Source organism: Metopolophium dirhodum, chromosome 2 (assembly GCF_019925205.1).
Source record: "Metopolophium dirhodum isolate CAU chromosome 2, ASM1992520v1, whole genome shotgun sequence".
Taxonomy (NCBI): domain Eukaryota; kingdom Metazoa; phylum Arthropoda; class Insecta; order Hemiptera; family Aphididae; genus Metopolophium; species Metopolophium dirhodum.
In genome coordinates this window covers 26,641,703-26,656,800 of record NC_083561.1, presented here as the reverse complement: position 1 = coordinate 26,656,800, position 15,098 = coordinate 26,641,703, and the positions used below count along the sequence as shown (strand labels likewise).

General features: G+C 28.9%; 1 protein-coding gene across 1 annotated transcript; it reads right to left on the bottom strand.

Moving 5' to 3' along the window:
• Positions 1–246: 246 nt before the first annotated feature.
• Positions 247–14,302, bottom strand: LOC132939755 (multidrug resistance-associated protein 1-like). The gene is given in 29 exon segments (XM_061007105.1): positions 247–1,075; positions 1,155–1,349; positions 2,134–2,300; positions 2,364–2,522; positions 2,592–2,741; positions 2,820–2,918; positions 2,986–3,112; positions 3,184–3,383; positions 3,467–3,556; positions 4,706–4,926; positions 5,605–5,824; positions 5,902–5,995; positions 6,068–6,161; positions 6,233–6,416; positions 6,492–6,659; positions 7,174–7,350; positions 7,410–7,606; positions 7,692–7,776; positions 7,853–7,999; positions 8,573–8,710; positions 8,800–9,120; positions 10,695–10,872; positions 10,930–11,130; positions 11,340–11,530; positions 11,604–11,726; positions 11,814–11,951; positions 12,288–12,413; positions 13,624–13,800; positions 13,995–14,302. Coding segments are annotated over 29 exon segments (4,527 nt in total). The 5' UTR covers positions 14,040–14,302; the 3' UTR covers positions 247–960.
• Between the last annotated feature and the right edge of the window lie 796 nt (positions 14,303–15,098).

The window sequence follows — 15,098 nt, the reverse complement described above, 5'->3', positions numbered from 1 at the left end:
AATGTTAAAAGTACTTCAAATCAACAGTTAACCTTTAACGTAAATACGTAGTATGTAAATAAAACAAAAAAATACGAATTATATTATATATGTCTTATACCTAATAGAAATCATAAACCGCTGACTAAGAAGACACCAATATTTACTGGTTTCGTGTCGCATACAGACAATTAAGTTATACAGTTTATAACAGTTTCACAGTACCCACTTTTCAAAATAATAAGGTGCCTAAAATAAACAAAAACATTACTTTCAAAAATGTATTTATTTACACAAAATATAATAAAATCATACAATCTGTATTTTATTTGAAGATCAGCTCAGAAATATCAGCCATTGTGTATAATACTTAAGACACCGAACATAATATTACGTTTTACGTATAAAATAGGTAGGTACGTAATTCTATAATAATAAATAATTAACGGTATAATAAACCGTGAGTACAATAAATAATTAACAATGAATTAATACATGATATACATATACTTATAAAATACCATGAACAACAGTAAGTATTAGCTAAGCGACGCGGACGGCCTATTGCGGAAAATTAATACAGATAAAAATTAAAGCAGGAAAACAATTAATTCACGAAAAGGAGAACGTGGCATGTAAAATCACTTATAATATTAATTATTCTATGCGATATTATAACGATCGCCACGCTGGAAAAAATTAAACGCAATCGTGTGATCAATGTAAAACAAACAAAAATTACGGACCGTCGCGTTAAGTGAGATTGATATCACCCAGACCGATTTCGATGGCACGCGCCGCGCTTACAGGGTACACGTACGGGTGAGGCGAAAACTTCGAGCCTTTAATTTTCGATTACTCGACAACAATTATATAATATGTCACATTTAAATAAACTATCTGACAAGATATTACGACATTGTTAGTAAAATTATATTAAGTGAATAAAAACCTCAGTGCTGCACCATTGTCCGGGCATCGTTATGGCGCTAAACCGGCGTCCTTTGCCATCGAATGGAAAACCGACGATTTGTCTTGAAGCAAATTGGCAGGTGAGTCGTATTCGATCATGAAACCATTGTCCAAAACAATTACCCTACACGGAAACAACGAATTCAATTTATTGATTATATCCAAAAAACTCCGTTCGACGTTATTTTGTTTAGTTTAAGTACTTGTCAGAATCCATAATGGTGTTCAGACGATGAGCGATCGTCAACACTGTGCAGTCTCTGAATTCCGTTCGTATAGTCGTCTGTATGAGATCATCCGTTTCCAAATCGATTGCCGCCGTCGCTTCGTCCAACACTAATATTTTTGTCTTTTTTAGCAATGCTCTTGCCAAACACACCAATTGTCTTTGGCCCACACTGAAATACAATGGTTAATAATGAAATAGAGCATAGTAATATATTCATAACTCTTAATATTGACATGAATATAGTATACAATATTTATATTCTTGCCAATTTTATTCACTGTTTATTTACAACTATTTCAACCGTATGCCTAATAATAATGTGTTAAAAGTTATTAGACATAAGAACATTTTAACAATGTCCATATACATATTTATAGATACTTATTTCCAATAGTATTTATTTTTTTTATTAGAATACTCGAAAAAAAAGAGATACTTTAATCTCTATCTTATAAATAAACTAGTTTAATTTTCAAATTTTATGTTTGTTATAATAAAGCATTTTACGCTATATCATTTGGTTTACCTACAATTTACTCTTTAATTTTTTTTTCAAGTATTTGAATTTTCATTTGATCATAATTCACAGAAATTTATTAAATATAATTATAAATTCTCAATATTATTTTTCTATTTAATGTGATGAAAATTAAAATGAATATAGACAATAATATTGTGGTATTTGGAAATCAGTATTAAAATTTAAACACGGATGATCTGAGACAGTATTTAAAATACAAATTTGAGTACTTTAAAAGTATTTGAATACTCAAGTACGTTATATGGCTAATAGCGTGTCATGTAATTTAAGAAAGAAGTCTCAAACCCTCTGAACACACTTCACAAGAATTAATTATAATTGTTTTATTATAATTATTTGTTAAAAAGTAACTAGCAATAATAAATGTTGTCATTTAAAATAAATAAGTTTATTCCCTATTGTTTATAATCACCTTAGATTATCTCCTCCTTCAGACACTTCATAATCCAAACCACCGTCCAGCCCTACAACATAAGCTTTTAAATGGGCAAGTGTTAGAGCACTCCACAGCTGTGCATCCGTACTACTATTAGTTGGATCCAAATTCATTCTCAATGTACCAGAAAATAATACTGGATCCTATCAAATAAATTTAATTTATTAGGTATTTTTTCAACCAATAAATTATGTCTGAATAATTGCCTGTGGAATAATTGTAAGACGTTTGCGTAACATATGCAATCCAATGTTAGATATGTCAACGCCGTCGATAAGAATTGATCCTTCGGCAGCTTCGACGATACGGAACAAACTAAGAGTCAAAGACGATTTTCCGGCTCCGGTACGTCCGACAATTCCCACCTAAATTGTTTCAATTTAGTAGGTAACGTTATTTTACAGGTGCATTTCTTATATTTCCTCTATAATCACCTTTTGACCTCCTTCCACCAATAAATCTAAACCTTTTAATACTAAATCTAAACCTTCGCGATAACGAACTTTAAGGTTCTTAAATTGAACTTCTCCGCTAGTTGGCCATTCTCTGGGTGGCTGAGTTGACGGTACTTCCCACGCAGCTTCCTAAAATTATATTTGTGTTTATATGTGTACCACTAATGGAGTTTATAAGTTTAAACAAACATTATTTAAATATATTACTTGTGGTGTTTTCTCGTACTCTTTAATACGTTCTACTGACACAATATTAGTTTCGATTTCAGAAGTAATAAGAACCAACCAATTGAGTGATTGTGTGATCTTGATAGAAAAACATTATATTGAAGATTACTAATTTTTCTTTTTTTTAAATAAAATAAATGCATACCCGTAGAGCATAACTGACGGACAAACCAACAATACCAGGACTTAACGTATCTCTTTCCATAACCGAAAACAATGCCGAGAAGAAAATAATAAAATTACCAATAGTTTCCAACCTTACAGCTAGTCACCTAAAATATTTTCAAGAAAATTAATAAACTCAAAGCACGTACGTAAAATGATTATAAAGTATGAAGTATACCTATTGGCCATAATATTTGGATAGTAACTTGACTGATTGAAATCTACTTTTTGTTCGGACTCAAGTATGAATTTGGTTTCTACACTGTAAGCACGAATCGATGTAGCTCCTGTAACTGTTTCGCTAAAATGTGAATAAATTGGAGAACGAGATACAGACTCGAGTCTTTTCAGTTGACGCGATGTTGCAATGAAAAATCTCTGTAAGTAAAATTCCAAATACTGTATAAATCTTAAAATAATTTTCAGCTATTTGAAACATATTATTAACGTTAATTAGTTACCTGTAAGATGCAATACATTATTACAATAGGAATAATCACCGCTATAAATATGGGTGTACTGTAACTGATAACGATCATTGTAGTAATGACCTGAAATAGAACACTTTTTACTAACACGATAATATCTTTGTAGATTTCTACTTTTTTTTTTTAATTATTAAATTAAATAAATAAGCAGTATGCTGCGTTATGTAATGCACACACAAGCTTATCAAATTTCATTGTTAATTCATAAAAATATAAAAATACAAATCAAGTAGTGAGTCATAAATTATGATTTTATGTTTATATTCCAAATACAATATTGCAATATTCTATTTCAATAAATTTATTTTTCATTAAATATTATACCTCGTATGTGTGTTATTTTAATGTAGGTAAAATATGTGAAAAAGTTGATTAATTTAACGAATTTATTATTAAAACATCATAACTAAATCCCTATGTTCAATATATTTTCCTATAGTAATATATTCTCGTAAATTATTTTTATGATTAAATGAAATTTCGCAATATAATATCATATCATTAAAGATATACATACTTATTTATTTATATAATTGTATCTCTTTAAAAAAACCGTATACAAAATATGGTTTATCCACGTAAGTGTATACAATCAATGAGTTACTTATTTTAGCATAACTCAATAACATATTTACTCAATGTAAATTATAGTAATAAGAGCTTCTACGTATACCAACTGAGCTAAGCCCGTATCTGACATACAGAGATCCTATGTATACAGGATGATTTACCCTTATTTACTTAAAGACCGCATTTCCAAATTTTTGAGAATTTTCGTACTACTTAAGAAGAGTCCTTAGGAAATAGAAAGTTCTATTTTTCAGATGACCCTCCCCCCCCCTTTCATATGTAAAATGTTTAATGAATAATTTTTCTAAAAATGAATTGAAATTATAACATAATTTATAAATATACCGGTAAATATGTATATTTTATATTTTATATACATTTTTTAATCAAGTTGGAATAATTTATATTTACACACATCGGCATATTTTTATAATTTAATCTATACACATTATGTTAACATTATAGGCCATTAATTAATAATTATATTACGTAGCTTTCATTTTGATAAAATATATTCCTATAACATATATTATACCTTTATTCATTAACAACGTATTTTTAAATATTTTAGATTCGAAACGATGTAAGATCTACATTTTACATAATTCATATTAAGTATCTAAAACAAAAACTTAAACTTACCGCAAATAGAATTTGTATAAAAGATCCAATCATCAGAGGCAATTTATTGTCAATGGTATCAATGTCTTTAGATACTCTATTCAATATACGCCCTATAGGTGTTGTATCAAACAAGCTTAAAGGATTCTTAAAAATTCGTGCGTTAATTAATTTGTATAACTTTTCAGCAGCAAGAACAGAGCCCAGCGATAAAATTATTGATGATGATACAGTAGAAACAACTATAAAAAATATTTAATTACTATAAATACACAAATGAAACAAAAACATAAAAAAAAAGAAACAACTTTTTGGATATGTATTGATGAGTTATAAAAATATAGAAAATAAACATACTAGAAATGCATAAAAAATGTATAAAATAGATTAACTTAAAAACATTTAAATAATAGACGAATAATATTTGTGTGCACTTTGTTTGAGCTGTTTAGGGTATAAAAGTGACTATTAGTTAAATGTTTTTGAACCAAACTAACCTAACTGTGAAACTGTAGGATCGTAGAGTTAAATGCAAAAAAAAAATTGTACTTTGAAGTTGTTGAAAATATGTGTAGTTGAGGTGTAGCTAAATTGCATAACCAGGACGCCGTGTTACTATAATCTTATTGTATGAAAGCTCAAAAAATATACAAAGGAATTATAATTTATAATACCAGACAACTGTATCAATGGTTAAATCACTTATGTATGTTAAGTTATATACATAAATAATGTATTCTCTATAACTTAGTCATTACCTAAATAGATAAATTTGAAAACTGCTATAAAAAAATGTACAAAAAAATGGTAATTAATAGATAAAATTAAAACTTATCTAGAAACTTGATATTCAACTAAATTTTAATCCATAGTTTATTTTTGTACTTTTATATTTTTAAAATTTAAATTTTTAAACTTACCCTGACCAAAGCCAAGTAATCCGTAAACTGTTAAGTGCATAAACCTTTTGCTATCATTTTCCGTTTCACGAGTAAGCGAACTATCGTCATTAGACCATACAGACAGCCAGATGTTCGATGAAATAGAAAATCCTTGAAAAAGAATAGTTAGTACAACTGAAGTTATGCAAAATATAGGTCCAATTGACATTATATACTGAGTGAAAACATCCCATTTAACCTAAAAGTATAAAAAAGTTATTTAAAATAAATCATTAAATATTTGATTTGTATATTTATTAAAAAGATCACACATACATTGCCGATTTCTGCTTTCTCTAATTCAATAATTTTAGCTATATGTTCCACGTCAGGTCCAGGAATTTGTTTATTTGAATCAATAGATATTTGCCTAAATATTTTAATTAATCATCTCGTATAAGTTTGATATAAGGGACTTTATTATTATTGTTATTTTTATTACCTTTGCATTGAAGAAATCGAATTGGATTCACTTCTTTGGTGTACATATTTTTCTTTTAAATCTGCAGGTGCATCTTCTAATAACTTATTAATTTCTAAACACATTTGTTTTAATAAATACTTTAAATTCAAAATATTTCAATTACCAAAGCTACATTTATATTACCTGTTTCATCAATTTCATATTCATTTTGTTCTTGCATGTGCAATAGTAAGAAATCGGCAAAATCTCCTTTTTTATCAATCAATTCTTTATAGGTTCCAGTCTCTGATATTTGACCATCTTTCATTACCACAATTAAATCAACATCTCTGAGATAAGTAATACCATGAGTGACCAAAATTCGTGTCTTTGATATAAAAAATAAAATTGAATATGTTAAAAATCAAAATTACGAAAATGTTATATAAAATATAATTGTTACTTTTTTTCTCAACAACCCTGTAGATCCTATAACGTGTTCAAAAATATGTTTGCCGACATGTGAATCAACAGCACTTAACGGATCGTCCAAAAAATAGACGTCACTCTCTTTATAAACTGCTCTTGCCAAACTTACTCTTTGTTTTTGGCCTCCACTTAAATTAATCCCCTATAACATTATCAATATTATATAGGTACTGTAACAATTATAAATATAAATATGTCGCATGACACCTATGTGTATAATATGAACTCTACCGTATGTACGATTAACTGCTGACCGATACATTAATATTAAAACACACACATGATTGTAAGGCCTATGGCCAACACACACAATGTATTAGTAAGTTAGTTCGCTGTGCACCTTACACCTCAATAAACACTACAATTACCGGACTCCGTATGACTACGATACAGTTACATAGTATAATAGAACATAGTTGATAATTTTGTGAGTATTAATATTTGTAAGTGTTTAGTAGACAATAAAACATAATTATAACTGAAAAGGAATCCTAGTAATTTAAATATGTTTAAGATCCTGATATCTATATATCTGCCCCTGGCTACGGTATTTATATCTATAGGATGCTACGATTCTCCCTGGATATCTTATATTTAACTGGTCGGGGGAACGACCACGTACAGCACAAACACTAATTTTTAAATTTGATAAATACCTTTTCACCAATTTCTGTGTCATCACCTGCTGGAAGCATTTGGAAGTCAGTTTTTAATGCACATGCATCGATAACTTTATTATAAGCTCTATCATTAAAGGGCTGACCGAACAATATATTATCTTTAAGGGATTTATTTTGAATCCAGGCTTGTTGTGGTACATATGAAATTGATCCCTAAAAAGAAAATCCATTATTATTACTCATATTACACATATTATATTTAATTCCCATACTTTAGTATTAGCTCTGCCAGAAACTTTATCCATTTCACCAAGTAAAGAAGATACTAAAGAACTCTTTCCAGAACCGACAGTTCCTACCACAGCAACTAATTGTCCAGATGAAACTCGTAAATTTATGTTAGATAATGTTGGTGCTTCAGTTGGTTTCCCATAAGTAAATGTACCATTTTCAATTACAATTGGATCATCTATTCAAAGTTAATCAACAAAACGAAATCAATATAATATGCAATAACTGTTATTTAATAAATAAAAATATAATGTGTTAATTACTTTCATTAGAATCATGAGTGACGGAATCTGGATCCAACTCTTTAGAGTTCAAAAATGTATTTATTCTCTTTGATGATACACTCGTCTATTAAAATTAATAAATTCATTAAGATGACAACATTTAACTATACATTTACGATTACTATATACGGACAACTCACTTGAACAATACTTGACACAACCATTGGTAAAAGTGATAATGGAAAACGTAAAGTGTTGAATAAAGATAAAGAAACAAAAGCTGTTTGTGCATCCAATGTATGGCTATCGTCTGATAATACATATACTACAAAAGTTACTAATGAAACCTAAGTATAATAAATTACCTTACATTATTAAATAATTATTGGATAGATAATAACAATTAATATATACCTAGATATAAATATACCACAGTATAATTATTTTAAATGTATACCAATAAGGTAAACCAGTACACTATATATTTAAAGATTTCAATATAATTATAGCATTTGAAATTTCATTAAATAATCATTTGTGCTAACGAATTTATGAATCATTCACACCTAATTAAATAAACATAATATGCCAAAATAGGGATTTTAATTTAATTTTTTCTTCATTATTCTACTCTATTGTAGAATTTAGTTCACAAATAGTTTTGATTGATAACATTTAAAGATTTAAAACAATTTCTATGCTTGAAATAAAATTTTTTACATCAACCAAATTCTGTAAATAAAAAAAATGTTCTGAACTTTTAAGCAATATTAAATTTTTAGTTCCGCAACGGAACACACGTAGGTACCTAAAAAATGTCTCTTAAAACTATACAAACAAATATTTACATACAAATTGTATTTTAAGTGTTATAAATTAATTAATTTTAGGACAATTATGATTAGTTAAAATGTCCATACCAGGAATGGTGTACAAGACCAAACAAACGAAGTAGTCGCACTCAAATAAGCTGTACTGCGAAGAATTTTAATTTCTTTTCCTCGAATATCCAACACTTTTTGTTCAAAACTTGGTTCCCAAACATATAATTTTAAGACCTGTTTTATAAACTATTATTCATAAGTACTATATTTATACAAAAATGTATTATGGTTATTGTTTAAAAGTATTATTAAAATAACATTACTTTTATTCCGGACAGTATTTCATTCATTAATTTAACTCTTTCATCTTTGTTTTCCATTTGTTTGAACTGAAGTTTCATTGATTTATTAGCCACAGCAGCGTTTATTGGTATTAATATAATAATCGCAAATAATCCGGCAAGTACACTGGGTCCTAATAGCTGCCACAAAAAGTATACTGCAAGAGCAATTTGTAATGGCGCAGACCAAATCATATTTAAATAAGTTATCAGGTCGATAAATCTATATGCATCCACTGCCATTAAATTAACTATTTCACCAGTTGTGAATGATTTTTTTGCAGTGTTTGAAATTCTTAAAGCCTTAAAAAAATTTGTTAAGAAATATATAAACAAATAAATATAACGCAATCATTATGAATTATACTAACTGTAAATACCAAAGGTGGGCAAGTTAAAGAAAATAAATAACTGTGGCAAATTAAAATAATTAAATTAAATTGCCAATTCAGCTAAGTTAAAAGTTAACAAAAAAAATTTAATTAGATAAGTTTAAAGTTGAGATAGTAAATAAACTTAACTTAACTCAGTATTTTTAAGTCGTAAACTTCCCTAGTATTTTGATTAACACAAAAACTTTTTGAGACGTTTAACACCGTGTAAAGATTAGATTATTATAATATACTAGCTGATCCCGCTGGCACTTCGTTGCCCGTTAAATGTACCAATTCTATATGACTCAAACTTTGTTCAATTCGTTATTTAATATTCGGTGTATGGTGTATGGTGTTCAAAATTTATCTTAACTTTTCTGTTGCCCGGGATAAAAATTCAGATTCGCAGCAGTATATTATCAGGTAGGCAATCTACCTGCGGTAGATCGCGGACCCCGTGCTGTTTGTACGTAAGTGTATGATTTAACTCTAAAGTATCAAAATTGTACAAAGTTTGTTATTTTTACTTAATTCCACCTTCGGAGGATTAATATGATCAATCAATACAAAAGCCTAACGCAACCGTACTAAAATCCGATGAAAAAAAAAAAACCAAATTTAACACTTTTTAAATTAGCCTATCTTCTTCCCAGAGGTCTAATCTACACACAAATATTCATTTTTATCTCTACTATAAAATGATAGCGTTTGTTTGTATGTTCGGGATAAACTCCGAAACTACTGAACCGATTTCGAAAATTATTTCACCAATACAAAGCCACATTCTTTGTGAGTGTCATAGGCTAATTTAAAAAGGGAAGTGATCACCCCCGGTAGGTGCTCAAACAGGAATTTTAAGATTTACGATAGAAATTTTATCACGTATTGGCAGAGAATAATTATAATCGTTAATTACTCCACTAAAACGCAACATTTTTGAAAATCCTTTCTTATTGCACGGTGAAAATATGAGAAGAGCCTCTATTCCAAATTTCAAGTCCGTACGTTGAGTAGTTTTTGAGATATACAGCGATCAGTGAGTCAGTGGTATTTGGATTTTATATGTATAGATAACTAATTATTGACCAACATTATCGGACTTTATTTATGCCTAAAACCTGCTCCATGATATCCTCTTTCATTTAAAAAAAAACTACATGACAATTGGATAAGAAGTTTCGAAGCCAACCCGTAACAAAGATTTCCTCTTTTGCTTGATTTCAGTTTTATATATATATAGATTATAATCACAAAAATCTAAAAAGATTCATCAAATCTGTATTATCTAGTTGGTTCCGCATGACATGAAAAGAAAAATAACTCAACTGCACGACAATGATAATTAACATAAAAAGTTAAGTTACAACCATAAAACGTGTAACTGAAGAAGTTCATAAGGTAAAAACAAAAATAATTAACTAGTTATGTTAAAAAGTTTTAAAAAATATAACTTTTTAACAAATTTTACCTTTGTTAAATACAAATGGTTGTATAAATCTATACCTTTCGATAAATGGCAGAAGTAAGTGAAGTACGAACACGCATACCAACGAGATACATACGATGATAGTACTGAGATAATAATAACGTTTGTAACATCGCTGTCACCATCAAGAGAAAAATATAAAAATATCCTCTCCATATAGGCTCGGTTGGATTTTCAACAAAACTTATCAAGTACCTAAAAAAATGTAATTATAACTTCCTGTGAAGACCATAATATAAATTGAATACTTACTTGAGAACTTGAGGACTAACAAAAATTAAGCAATCGTCAATTAATTTTAAAAATGAACCAAATAAAAATGTACTGCCGAATGATTTACACAAAACAGGAAGAATTGATACTTTGTATCGATTTTTATGTGTGTATTTTGTATCAATTGGTCTCATATTAGGTTTATTTTTAATGGAATGCACTTTTTTACTATCATGCAATCTGTAAAGTATTTTTTATTTTATTTTTTACAACAATAAGTAGATACCTTCCAATTATAATAATTAATAATAAACATACAGTTTTTACGTGACATTGGTTTAAGATTTTAGTAAACATTAAGAGGTTTTGGACTTTTGGTACTAATGAGTTACGAATCAATGATCTGCATCATCGTCATTCCTAATAGGTATATTATACTTAGTACTTACTTCGCTTTAATTAAATAATTTTCCCAATGTTTATCAAAAACTGGAACTACTTCTTGTGAACTATCGTCATAGTTCATATTCCATAAATCTTTGGACTCTATGGGGCGTTTATAACCAGACCAAGCAAACGAATCGAACCATAAATATAATACCTTAGATGGAAATGATGCTTTGATCTCAGGACATGGTACCTAGAAATTGATTAACCATACAGAAATGTGTATTAAATAATTTATAAATACGAGAATGTGTTGGAAAATTTACCTGGACGGAGTAATAGTCAGATTTCCTAGGTTCGATATCGGCAAAGAAACTTAAAACAAACTCTATTAAGATAATAGGGTAGTATACCATGTAACTTGTAAATTGGTAGTTATGTAATGGAACCTAAACATAAGGAAATATATTATAAATTATAGGTACAAATTTCTGTAGTTTAATAAATTGAAAAAGATTGGTATTAAGTTATTATACATCATTAAATGCTGATCGGAGTTCCGTACGGTATTGAACCATCCCACAAAATCCCATGGATAACCAAAACAGAAATATTAACCCAGATGACCTTAATCCTCTTATTCGATTGGCAATGATTAAAACTGTGACAAATCCCTGTAAATCAATTTTTCAATTCAATAGGTATAAGACATAAGTGTATAAAAAACATAGAGAGGTATAATCTCTGATGATGGACTATGCTATATTACAATCATACACCAAAGTATTAAATATTAAAAACTACAAAACAATCAGTATCTGTCATATCACATACCTATACACCTTCACATGTGTGTGAATTAATATTAATGACTTAAACGTATGTTGATGATTTATAATCAAGTTTGGTTTTATTTAACTCTAAAGAAAACATTGATGTCCACTAAAATATTATTTTTAATGATCAGATATGATCTTGGTACAAAAATATCTTAGAATCAGAATACTTACAAATGTTATTAGTTTTACAAGTGGTGTATAAATATCTACACTAAATACCGCCATCCCTGATGAATATCGGATTATTACATAGACAAAATCGAGTGTTGATATTACACATAATATAGATACACCAGCCTATAAAATATATAAACGGATAATATTATATAAAAACGTAAAAAAATATTTAATGTTTATAAAATTAATTAAAAATCAAAAATAAGTGTACATACGTACAGTTCAGATAACAAGTTAAGGTAACTTATTTCATAACAATACACCTACACTACCGTCTATCGATTGATTGATTTATGCGTGTAGTTTACGTGTGTGTGTGTGTGTGTGTGTGTGTGTAATATTATTATTTATTATACTGGTAAATAATATTTTATAGTCAGTAATATTTGTGCGATTTTATTGTAGGCAGTAGATAGACCAGAAATGTAATAACATTACTACCGGATATAAAAATTTGAAACTTTTGTTTTAAATAAATAATCTTAATCTATTTTTAGAATTTACATTTTATGATTATTACTTATTCACCACATTAAGTTTACATTGTTTCCAAATATAAATATTATTTACAAAACGTCAAAAAGGTCATAATTACTAAAAACTTCAAGAACTATAACATGAAAATTTCGTTTTAACTGTGTTTCCTCATGTTCATATTAAATAATTGTGAAAAAAAAATGCCTTAGTAGAATTAGAATTTACAATGTCATAGAGAGGAAATCAGCAGTGTCGTCAATATATTATGTACTTGGTATATGGATATTTCGTATTCACAAAAAAAATAAAAAGTATATTTGTCATGATATTTAAATTACTGCAAAAACTTTAATTTTCAAACTCTGAGAGTTGAGAATTTTCAAATTTTCAACGAAATTACAATTTAAATTATTTCTAAAAATGTTATAGTTTTAGATTCTAAGCAAGTCAAAAGAAGATTGTTATATTATTATGTTTGTTCTTAATGTTGCCTTTTTAAAGTACCTATTTAATAAGATGTACCTCATTTCTATATTAGTTTCCCCTGAAAATTGATAAATTGCAACAACAGAAAATATTACAATACCTACGCTTGTGTTTAACATAATCTGTATTGATTATTTCAAAGAATAATAATCCTGGGTAAATTGTATAATTATATTTTAATTATATAATATTAGGTATAATGAGTAGAATTAATTAACTATTTTGGGGATGAATGTAGAATTTAACCAAAACCTACAATGGTAATTAAGTATGAATAATCATAATATTCACATTTGTTAGTACATCCAAATTAAACGCTTAAACCCGGTTATAAAAATGTAAATGGGCCAAAGAAAAAAAACCTTACCACTTTCACCATATTCAGCCAGTTCCATGGTATGTCCCTGTATTTACTATTCACCAAGTAATAGATCTCTAGTGGAGAAAAAAGCCACAAAAACAGGCAAGGCGCCCAGACTAGAAAGGTCTTTTCAAAACACGGCGTAACATCCGGATCGGTGGTGTTCCAGGATAAGTTCCAGTCCTAAATATATACGAAAACAGTGATTCAATAATATCGGTATCAACGTCTACACATCGACACGTCGGCATTGTATTTTCAACACATAAATAACAATACAATATATACTAATTACTATAAAAGCATATTTTTTTATGGTTGTTCGAATGGCCAAAGACAAAATGCACAAAAAGTCTGCACGAAAACCTGAGACTTACCCAAAAAGTGGATCCACAAAATCTGTCCATGCCGGATAACTCCATTTGAATCGGTATGTGAGTGGTGAACGACGATAAGTTTAGTACACTTGCAATATATATCACTGTTTTGTAAACACGAAGACATGCAATGAGTATAGTCCAAAGATTAGGTAGTGAAATCGGTAAGTGTGCGTAAACAGAATTGCGTGCTCGTCGCGTACTCGCTTTGGCGAGACTGATGAACAACAGCAATATTAATCCGACCGAGCCGTAGCCGCACGACTTTGCAACCGATCGCAATAACCGTGTTGATCAGTAACGAAATGAGTGCAACTGTACTTGTAGTATCTCATTATATATATATCAATATATGGTCTATTCGTAAGATGATAATATAATACTGCTCAAGATATGAGACGTGTGTTTTCTTTCCGTTTTTGGGACGACTCACTTCCTACGTGTGAGATAATATCACGCAATTGAGATTCCTGACGAGTGGAAATTCGCAAAAATTAAGGTTTTAAAGAGTTCTGCCTCAACCCGCCGACGATTTCTTGGATTTTTAAAAAAATACACCATTATATTGAGAATGTATTGCAAATCGATTTTTAGAATGTGCAAATACTTAAACGAAACGATTGCGGGGGTCCAACTATCCACACACACCCCGACTTTGCCGATCGATTCAAAAATGTGATATTATCTTGCAAAATAATGACGAATTTGTTTTTAAAAGTAAATCGGTATATTGTATTTGACAGAATTTTAAGAATTTTTTTGGTGGATACCAAAAAAATCTACATTTTATTAGGTAGCTAAAAAAAATATCAATTTGCAAATTCTAAAAAACAAATTTTCAGTCCACTTGCAAAAATTGGATCATTTTGCTAATCGATTTGACGAAGTCGGAGGCTAACCTAACGGACACTGCTCGTAACCATAAAAAAAAACCTCAATAGTGTATAATACTACTTCAAGCGCCCACGTTGTATTCTATGTTCGTTTAAATAGGCCAATCCAAAATAATATAAGTACTTAATATAGCCCAGCTATAAATTTTTGCAAATAAATAGATTCACAACAAGTTACTACATATAATAATAATATGTATTGTACTAGTAT